At 24.5% G+C, this 12,003-nt stretch overlaps 1 protein-coding gene across 1 annotated transcript; it reads right to left on the bottom strand.

Annotated features, from left to right (window-relative positions):
- Positions 1–2,999: 2,999 nt before the first annotated feature.
- On the bottom strand, positions 3,000–4,378 carry OCT59_028019 (uncharacterized protein). Its single transcript, XM_066147031.1, has one exon. It carries the CDS (start codon positions 4,183–4,185, stop codon positions 3,619–3,621), a length of 567 nt encoding a protein of 188 aa, XP_065993785.1. The 5' UTR covers positions 4,186–4,378; the 3' UTR covers positions 3,000–3,618.
- Between the last annotated feature and the right edge of the window lie 7,625 nt (positions 4,379–12,003).

The following is a 12,003-nucleotide window of genomic DNA, read 5'->3' as shown; positions in this document are numbered from 1 at the left end:
TGTTAGAAAAATATGGGCTATAATGTTAAAAATTCATTGGATATCAAATATTACATTAGGCTTTCAGAAAATATATAAATAAGTAAAATCTCAAATTGCTTAGAATTTGCCAAAAAAATTGTGTAAATTTTTTCCTTTTTAAATAATACTAGCCAGAAATTTAATTTTCTAATTTAAAAACTGATTAGTATTATTATAGTTCTGGTTCTGAAAAAATCCTTAAAGCTTATAGTAAAATTTTTTTGGCTGGATCTTATCTATTTATATATTTTCTGGGATCCTATTATATTTTATTATTATATACAGTAATTAGGAGTATTTGTATTTGTATATTTCAATTTATATTGTGGTATTATTTATAAATATTATTTATCAGATAATGTTAGTAATGAAAATGGCATTTTTTTTACATACAATTTATTGTTTCTTAATGATATGATGACAATAAAAATAAAAATACTATGCAAAAACTATTTTTTATTATTGACAAATTTATATAGAAAACATTACTTATAATTATAATGAATTTAATGATTCTAATATAAGTTTATGTTTATTTAATCAAAATAATAATGTATTTTGTAAAGAGCAATTGACAATTCTTAAATAGAAACTTATCTATAGAAAGTTATATGAAATGTATAAAAAAGTATTAAACAAGACTCTACAATTTAATTCTAAATCAAAATAGTTTATTAGCTTGTTACAAGAATTTACAGAAGATGGTGAATCAGATTTGGATAAATTAAATAACATTAATCAAGATAAAATAACTAATAAAAAAAATATTGATCCTTTAGTACCAGTATTACAAAATTCTAAAAAACAATATGGCAAAAGATAACTCTTGGATATCAAAAGATTTAAATCATCTGCTAAAACCTCTAAACCTAAGTCATAAAATCAGCAATATTGCAGAAAATGTGGGAAAGTCAGACATTATCAAAAAAATTGCAAGGTAATAATCAATATATTTATTTTTACTGATATTGTTATTTGCATATTGACTTTATTACTATATCTAGAAAAAAGAAGTATAATGAACAATTGGTTAGGGATATTTAATTACCCTGTAAAAAATCTGATCTGTGTTTTATCTTTCCATATTTTTTCCGTGAATGTATCATTTTAATGGAATTTATAGCCTTAAATCATGGAAATTTTCATCTCGCTAACACGGATATCCGTGAATGTATCATTTTCACGGAATTTTTACAGAATACACGGAGAAATAATGGGAATATTTGGATAAAAATTTTTTATAGGGTTAGAATGTATGATAGAAAGAATGTATTAATAGAATATGTATAGAAAAATGTATTAACAAAAAAACATATAAGTACAATTTATTGCTACATGATGAATTTGCTAAATATATGACATTTAAAGTCTGGCAATATATCACCATAGTGATAATCTACAAAACCCATATATAAATATAAAATTAAAATATTATTTTGTAGTGAATTTTAAATAAAGCAATTTTTTAAGATTTTAGAATTTTTCTAACTATTACCAGGAGGTGATGATCACTGGTAACTGAAATTATAACAACCAACCAGCATTAAAAAAATATAGTGCCGGTAAAAATTGATAATTCTGGCCAACGGTGATGATCACCCCCGGTGATTTGAAGTAAAAACATTATTTTTATATATAAATATTATAAATTTTCATATAATGATTTTTTCTATTAAACTGGAAGGTTTGTATATCAAGTTCTAACTGTAATTCAAAAAATTATAAAATCCTTTCAAAAATTTTTATTATAAAATATCTATTTTTTTTTTATGATTTTTTTTTAATTATCTTTTTATTACTTTCATATTTTCAAATTATAAATTATTGAAACATCCGGTAACCTAACCCAAAGATAAAAAAAAATTTTATAATAAATTTATGATGATATATACGTAATATGTTGAATGTTGATATTAATATTAAAAAAAAAAGCATATCAGATATCTGATATTTTATTTATAAAAAAAAGATGTCATCTGTACTGTGGCTCAGTTGTGGTGTACGGGTGACTCTTGTACAAAATGCGTTTGCAATACTGTCTTCGTTGTATTGTTCATTAATAAAGTTAAAAAGGCATAAAACCACGTTAAATTGTTTAAATTAAATTTATAAAAAAAGTCAAGATCAATATTTTATTTACATCGATACATAATACAATATTAAGATATTATAATAACTTTATTATTATTCTTTATTATTATTCTTATTTTATTAGACTTTTTATAGCAATATTTATAATACTGATTATTATAATATTTCATTGCAATTTAATATTTTGTTTTACGCGAAACATTTCTATTAATAAAGTGATAACGCGGCCGTTGAACAATTTTAAACAATACCAACAGTTTTTAAAAGATTTTACATTATACTTAATTCATTTAAGGCTTCTAAAATACCCAAAGTCCATTCAGAATAAAAATGTGGTTAGTGTTGCTTCTTAAAGGCTCTTGACGACAGTTTTACTAAAAATAATAAATGAATTTAGATATGGTCATATGGATCGACTTGATGCATTTGGTAAGGATTTTGTAAATCTTTAAATATTTAAAACATTTTGGATGGCACAAGTTCGTCTAAACATTATGACTCTATTTTTGTTTTTTGTTTCCTTAAAGTGGAGAAAATTTATCACCGGTTTCAAAATGGAGTATAGAGTTATATTTGAATAAAAAAAAATATAACCGAACAAAAATCGGATGAAAACCGGACGAATATTGAGATTCGAATATACGATCACAAGTAAACTGGCACACCATTTTAAAAACGGTGATAATATGAAAATGATAAATGCAATCAAATTTGAGAAGAAAAACAAATTTCTAATAAAAATAAATAAAATATATGAATTTAAAATTATACGTCTTAACAATAGACGGATTAGAATAAAGAATAATAAAAATTAATAGATTAAATCATTGTTATGTCTTTCTAATCAAACATGAGAAGTTTTTATAATTTTTTATTATGTAAATTTCAAATTTTTAAATTAGTAAGTTTGTTATTACATTTCTAAAACGCCAAGAAAAGATTGAATTTTTATTTTTTTATTTTTTTTAAAAAACATATCGGTATCAAAATCGATATCAAATATGTCAACTTAATTTACATTTTTAACGCTTTTAACATTTTTTTTTAACATTTTAAAAATTTTTACAATTTTTTAACATAAATTTTGAAATAGATAATAAAAAAAAGCTTAGAATATATATATATATATATTTTTTTTGAAAAAAAAAAGTGTTCAAACGAATTATTCTTTAATGAATTTCTTTTATATAAAAATTTACAAATTTTGTTGATTGTGGATAATTTGGATAATTTCGGAATATGTATATATGAAATAAATTTATCTATAATATTATTAATATTTATGAAAAGAATCTTACAAAAAAAAAAATTATTGGAGAAATGCGTATTAGCGGTTGTTGAAATAAATGTGTGAAATTTGTAAAAATTTGAAATTGAATGTAAAAGTTATCAACATATAAAATTTAAAAATGTTTTGTTTTGTTTAAAAATGTTCATTTTATAATAAAATCGCTATTAATGAAAAAAAAGTATAAAAATTATGGGTTTAATGAAATTTATGAAAATTTATCGAATACATTCTTCATCATCATCATCCATCATGTCATCATCAATCATTTCATCATCATCATCATCATCATCATCATTTAAGTTTTTCTTTTTAATCTCGCTATGATAATAAGTAAGACAAATGGCCCTCGCTTCAATTCCCAAACCGAGAGATTCAATATTTTGCCAGACACCGAAATAATTTTCAGGAGTCAAAGTATCATACCATTTATCAGCGTCACCATCATATAAATATTGCAAGATATGTTCAAAAGTATCAGGAGAAGGTAAAGTAATTGTAATTATATCCCCAGAAGTGACATTTTGAAGAGTTTCTTGAAAGAAAACGGATTGAAGAACGAGATATTCCTCATGAACCCAAAATGGTTTATCTATTCCTTCAACATAAAGTTCTGCAAAAGCTGTTGATTTATCACCATAATATCTTGGTCCCAATTGATGAAGTTTTTCAAGAATATAAGTTGAAGGAATTCCTTCAATAGCCTTGAAATGACGAGCTTTACAAGGTGATTGTGATTGATTTTCAGTGACGCGTTCATCACAGACTACTGCTGAGGCATGCATTTTGATAAATATGATAACTAATGTTAATGGGGGAAAAGATAAGAAAATTTATTATTAAATTGAAAGTGTTTCTATTTTTGAAACTATTTCTTTTTTTTGAAACTATTTCTTTTTTTTTTTTAAAAAAAAAAGGATTATTATTATTATTATTTGTTTGTTTTTATTTTCAAAGAAAATGATTTTTTTTGAATTTTTGAAAGTACGTCCAAAATCCGTCATTTTTATGCGATTTCAGGGTTAATAGTTTATCGAATGTTTATTGTTCAATAAAAGTTGATAACAAAAAAAAATGATTATCGATTGGACAATCGAATTTTCTATTGAATAGTGTTAAATTTGAACAATGTAACTATAATGGGGTTGAATTTGGAAAGAAAAAATTTTATTATATTTTAAACATAAATTATTTATAGATTGTAAATCTGAACAATATATTTTATTATAATGTACATTCATTGTTTTAATAATTTAACCATGATAAAATAATGATTAAATATAAATTACGTATTAAGTGTTACAACTTAATATCATATACGGAAAAGTAATTTTTTAAAAAAATTTTTTTATTTTTATTATTATTATAAAAAATAAAATATTTTAAATATTTTAATTTTTTATGTACCTTTTTTATGTACCTTTTTTTCTTTATCTTTCTAATTTACGTTTTTTAAAATAATTTACTATATTGAATATATTGTATGTAAGTACATATACATATAGTAGATGCTACATACTGTATATTATTTACAATGAATTTTCATGGGGGACTTGATGATCTTTTTACTATTGAGTTTCATAAATATATTAAAGGGAAAGTGCGAAAATACATTTAAAGAAATAAATCTAAAGAAAATGTTTCGAAAATTAGACAAAATTCTAATATTTTCATGTAATCGATTAAAAATTTCTTAAAAAGACAAAGGAAAAATTTAAATTTTAATATAATATAATTAAAATTATCATTATGATTATTATGTTCTAAAATATTTTACGAATAATCATTTATGTTCTAATATGTTCTAAAGTATTTTCGAATATAGAAGGATGGCATCATTAAATATATTCTATTGTTTAACGTTGAAGCCACAAATAATTGTTCCTAGGAATATCATTTCTTAATTTATATTATGGACTGCAAGTTTAGCCACAGTTTTCCTAAATATATAATAACTTTGTTGTAGATCAAACATACTTATGCTTAAATAAACCGAATATTACACACATTTTGAAATTTCTACATTATTCAAAAAATTCTTCAAGGAAGTAAAATGTTTATACATTTAAAGGTTCATTCATTATTTTAGAATATTTTAAACAAAATGTTGACGCAAATAGTGAAAAATAGAACAATATTGTTTTGCCACGCACATTAACCACGATGTAAATCTTTACCAAATTATATATTATATTTATGCAAAATGGCGTTAAAATTCCATCTCACATTGTATTAACTGTTAACATACCGTATATTCCTAATATATGACATTGTTCTTCATATAATGGTGAATTAAAATCTCTTTCTTTTAAATTCTGCGCCACTCTCAAAAAACAATTCTAATTTTTTCTTTTAAATATCGGAGATTTAAGAGTGGCGTTCACCATATAAATTAATTACTTTTTTCACGTATATCAATAAAATGCATTTTTAGATCGACATATATTTTTTACAATTGAAGAAAATTAAAAAATTAATTTTAGGATGATTTTTTTCCAAATGTTAAAAACAAATCTTGTAAATAATAAAGTAATCATGTAAATAATAAATTCTTATGTAAATATCCAAGAAAGTAAAAGAAAAGAATAATTTCACCATATTAGTGCGCGATTCCGTTAAAATTATCCATTGCGGTCCAAACTCTCACATTTAAAGTTATAATTTGTTTCTTGTTCTCTTTTTTCAAGTTCAATCATTTATATTTTTTTTACGCGAATTCCTCATTTCCCCTGCAGTATTTGCAGTCTCATTGCGCAGTTTTGTTTTCTTCAATGAGATTTGACTAACTTTGGCATGTTTTGTTTCCTTTAAATTTATTTATTTGTGTAAAAAACTTTTTTTACGCGGATGTACAAATTCTTTTTTATATTACTCGATACGGAATTTCATACACGCGTACGTATAATCTTATCCCCCTTTAAGTAATTTTCTTTTTATTTCTTGTTATCTTTATTCTTCTTTGTTTGTAAAACAATTTCTCGAACCATTTTATTCATTTTTTACATTTATGAGATAGTATCTTTTTTTAAAGTTCATTCATTATACGCGTATCCCGAAGGGGACGTACACACAGATCAATGACAATCAAGAAGATCTTTTGTAATCTTTAAATAAATAAAAATAAGGTTTTCTCCTGTTCCCTTTATTTTGCTAAATTTATGCAATTAATTTAATTTGCGTGTGAAAAAATTATTATTTCTCTTAAAAATTAAAAATCAATCATGATGAGTCGGATCTATTTTAAAAATCGGAGAATGAAAATGAGTTTTTTTTTGCATATATGATTAATAATTAATATCTGATATTGGATAATAATAAACAACATGGTACAATTGGTACATGATTAAATTCTGACAAATCATCAATGAATTAACGAAATAAAGAAATTCTTAAAGATAAAAAAAACATATATAAATAAAATTTTTTTTTCATTCATTCATTGAATGTCATTCATGTAAGAGTAAGAATAAGTGTACTTATTTTAAAAAAATAATTATAATACAGTACTATCTTTCGAATCTAAGTTTTTTTTTTTAAGGGGATGAAATTTAAATTTTTTTCTCCTTTTCTTTTTTTTCTTTTCTTTTATTTTTATGGAAAGGTATTTTTCACTTAATTAAGGTTTAATTTTGGTTTAATTCGGTTTTAATTCGGTTTAAACTAATATAGAACTCTTTTTTTTTTTATATAATATCTTTCGTGATAAAAATATGATTATCATATTAGTATCATAATGACATGATTTTTCTTTGTTGCACCTGATACCACCAATAATACATCAACTACTAATAGTACTCGATAATACTCAATAATAGTAATATCTAACCAATAATAACTTTTCAATCCTTTCAACTCTTTCAACTCTTTCAACACTTTCAACCCCTTAAAGGATTTAATTTATCCATTTTTAAAATTAAAAGGTATTTCCTATTTATTTAAAAGAAGATTTTTAATATTCCCTTGAAAGTACAAGATTTTTTAAATAAGATTTTAATCCGAATTACGATCTAATCTTGTTTCAAAAATAATAATAAATAATATGCACATATTTTTTTTTTTTTTGAGATTTAACCTTAAATCAACCTTTTTTTTCATTTTAAATTTACATTTTTGATTTTTTCAATGAATTTGATCTCGTTAAGGGAGGATAAACTTTAGATGAACTGATAATAAATAAACAATATATATATAATTTATACAATACAAATGGAATCTCGAACCGAAATTCTATCTTCTTTGTTATGATACAGATAATGCAAATAAAAATTCCCCGTAAAAAGATTACATCATTGCACCTTAAAATGTACTGTATATGCGATATCATCAAAACAATATATAACATTCATCCGTTGTTTGATAGTTTGTAGTTTGATAGTAGATATTTACAATATTATTTTATATATTTATTAAAAAAAAAAAATTTCTGAAAACTTTCAATTTATCACCGCAGCAATAGTTGTACACCATCAAATCTTTTATCCAATCAGAATAATTTATAAAATAAATTAACTTAATTCGGTTCACAGATTCTTACAGTTCTTACTATTATCGAATCCGGTGTTTCTGTTAATGTTTATCTTTCGTATATAATTCATCTTAATTGGTTCTACTACTGTTTGCTGGAAAAAAAAGGTTTTCCAGCTTCCCGCCAAAAAAAGGGTATATACCTTTTTTTTTTTAACTTGTGGATGTTATAGTATATATATGCCATAACGTGAGTATTATTGCAACATAACGGTATGACGTTGTTATTACACTATTGAAATGCCGCAAATTATACCATTTTTAACTATAATTTTTCAATGCGCGTCCTTTACTTTATTCATAAATTTATAATACATTTACAATATTTACAATATGTATCCCTATTCTTATATGCGCGTCGTCATATCCTATTTTATACACATGGCAAATAAACGTCAGATGTATCGATTCTTGTTTCAATTTGGGTTCGGTCTTATGACAAATGCATTCTATTTTCAAGGGTTGGTGAAAAAAACATCAAATTGAAGGGGATAAACTTAAAACGTATGTTGAAACACGTTGGATTATGAAGCTGTTGATTCAATTATGACGCAACAAAGGAGGTTTATAAGAGTATTAAATAATTACTTCTTTTTATTTAAAATATTGCGAGTATGTAATAATTAACAACGATTAATTTGTAATATTTTTTAGATAATTATAATAATATTAGTTCTTAATTCTTAGTTCACGAGGTTTTTATAATATGAATCATTTAGCAAAAGTGCTTCTTCCTATTAAAATTGCAATTTTAGTTTTAGAACGAAGAAACTACTAATCTTGCAAAAAAAATTATATCCAATTAAAACTGATGATGACGCTTCCTAATCACTTTATGAAAATTTATAATGAATGGTATGTATAATTGCAAATGATACATACAGTCAGTATATATTGTATAATTTATTTAATAATAAATTTTTTTATTAATAATGCAAATATTTTAACTTTTATTTTACATCCTGCATACAAAGGAAAGGCATTGAGAAAGGAATTTTTTTTTTTTTTGAAAATAATCCTAAAGCAGGGAATATTTGGAATGGAATGAGAAAATGCAGGAAAGGTTGTGAATTTTTCTAACTCATTCATGTGATTTATTATCTATATCGTTCTCGAAAATTATTCCGTCTCAGGGCTCAGAATAGCTACCCAGGCACCTTATAATGCACCCTCAACTTGGATATTATAAACCCATCATTACATGATGGTCAATTTGTAAATCAAGTAAACCTTCAGTTATATACAAACATTGGCTTTAAAATTATTTGAATAATTCCTAAAAGTGCTGGTGTAAACGTAATTTTTCAAATCTTAGATTCTTTTATGACAAGTGGAGAAAAAGAATGCATTTCAATATATTAGAAACTTTATTGAGAGCTTTTATCATGATATTTCAAATGCAGATAAAGAATTATAACATTCGAAGTGTAAGAATCAGCTACTTTACAGAAACTTCAAGATCGTAGCGATGGCTTAATGCGCAGTAACTGCGTTATAAATACATAGTGACCACATTATGTAATCGTAAAGAAATTACATGTATGCAGTTACTGCGCATTAAGCCATCGCTACGATCTGTAAAGTAGTATTGAGGAGTAATTTTAATGATTTGGAGAAGAAGAAGAATTTATTGATTTAACACCAAGAATATTTCAATTAAAAAGAGAAGGATTAGAAAGGTTTGAAGATAATAATATAAGAATAAATGCAGATGAGAACATGAAGAATCGGAAGACAGTGATTTGGATTGGCCAATATGTTGTCAAATAACATTGACCCTACAAAAAAAATTCGTTTTTATTCCGAAGAAACTCAGGCACGTGATCAATTTTCTGAAAAATTTTTATAGGGTGAATAAGCATGATAAGAAAAGTTGTAAATAAATTTATAGTGTATTTTTTTTTACATCTATAGAAATTATTTGATGAATAAAGAGTTGCACCAGTATAAAAATTTTTACTTGTATAGTTTATATTAGCGGCACATTTTCTTCTAATCATTAATTACAGTAATTACGATGTTGAATGATTGGCTGTCATTGTGCCACGCAGGGTCATATCATGATAAAGGGAAATTAAATTGGGAGCCGATCAAAAATCCCGATGGTCAGATTTCCGTTATGACGCAAACTCGATGTTCACAATCCTGATAAATGATAATCTCATTATTTCCGACATTAACACTCATTATCCCGACACTTACTATCCCGATACCATTTGTTTTTTTTATTCCTTTTTATAGACGTATTATTATTTTTAATACTTTGTAATAATTAATTTTTTTATTATGTAATAATTTTTAAAAATTAATATTTTTTGTTATTGTTGTTCAGTCGATGCAGGATTTTAATGACATAAGGGATATAAAAACCTATACTATAGTTTTTTCTCATGGTTAAATTTAATATATATCGTAGTTTGCCTATTCTTATATTTTTTCTTGAGTCTAGCTAGATTCGCTATCAGTTTATTTATCTAATAAAAATTTCTAATATTGAAATCGTTATTAGTAGCATTAATTCCTATTGGTCACCGCATCATTCCTAACGACTGAACTATAAGTTATTGGATGGGGAAAAGAGATATCAGTCTTTGACTGATATCTATCCAATAAGTATTTATTATATTATTTATTATTTAATAATTTTAATAATATATCGCAAAAATTAAGAAACAACTAAATATATTTTATTAATACATAAAGTTTATAAAAAAAGCAAAAATTAGTTTTTATATTTTAAAATTAATATTTTTATTATAATACAAAATCAATAGAACGGGATATTGAAGATCGCCAGCAGATTTAAATGTCATTACGCCAAGGGATCCGGTCAAAATCCCGACAACTGGCCAGAATTATGCAGAGCCACGTGATGTACTTGATCAACATGAGGATTTGCCCGTGGCCCTTAATGTACAGTGGGGTGTACGATATTAACGTACGAACTGGCCGGGGTTAATGCTACCAGTTCGTACGTTAATATCAATATCATACACCCCCAGTCCCACGTTAAGGACGCCTTTCGGTCCATACCCTTAAGCCAATGATCATCTATCCCTCTAACTGCTGTAACTTTTCTAAAATTATTAATAAGTTCCACCGGAATACAGTTAAAGGGTTATAATGACGAAGTTTTAAAATTTTATTTTCGTAATGTTGTGGTAATTGATTTAGAATTTAATTTTTATTCGACTAGCTTTTTACATTGCTTTTATTTTTTTTTATATTCGTTATAAATCATTGGATCTTTTAAATGTGGACGCACACAGAAATAGCCATGGCTCGGCCAAAAACTTTTTTTTTAACATTTCATTCTAATTAAATACCAATTCATTTAATCTTTCATAAAATAAAAAAAATTCTTATTCATAGTAATATATTAATTGCCAATTTAGCACTGTCGCTATATAAACGTATTAGTGAATTTTGGGCAATTTGAATCTAAGCTGCGTATATAGGTAAGTCATAAATATTAAAATATAATTATTGATTTATTATACTGTATATGTGCTTATTGCCAATTAAGTATTTTTTGACAAATTTTCAAAGATTTTCTTAAAATATAAAAACAGATAAGCTCAAAAAATCAATTCTTCGAATTTATGATTCAGACTATTAGTAATTGTGCCGATCTTACCAATTAAATAGTAATTTTTGATAAATTTAAATTGATCACATGCGAATAATGCAGGTTATTTTGTTATAAAATAAAATAAAATAAGTAACATCGATCAATTAAAAAAAAAAAATAACGGTCAATAAAGTCTAAATGATCTTACTAACTGAACGATAATAAGTTATTTTATATTTGAAAAATACTATGATAAGCCATCACATTAATTGAATAAACCAAGTTTGTTTGTTATTAGAATCTTGATTTTATAGTAACTGTAACTTTATCAACGTTGTAGAGATTTACAAATAAATGTTACAACGTTGCACATACAACTGCAAGTTATCGAATTCATTCATCAGCATACAGTACATGATTCTAATGTGATTTTCAGAACTCTATCATTTTCTGAAATTCCAATTTCACGAATTCCATTTCTAATATATAGATGATACTTTTTTAATTT

Source organism: Rhizophagus irregularis, chromosome 8 (assembly GCF_026210795.1).
Source record: "Rhizophagus irregularis chromosome 8, complete sequence".
Classification (NCBI taxonomy): Eukaryota; Fungi; Glomeromycota; class Glomeromycetes; order Glomerales; family Glomeraceae; genus Rhizophagus; species Rhizophagus irregularis.
This window is presented reverse-complemented; position numbering and strand designations above follow the sequence as displayed.

Coding starts and splice junctions, on each gene's coding strand:
- OCT59_028019 (XM_066147031.1), bottom strand. CDS start 4,185: ATGCATGCCTCAGCAGTAGTCTGTGATGAACGCGTCACTGAAAATCAA.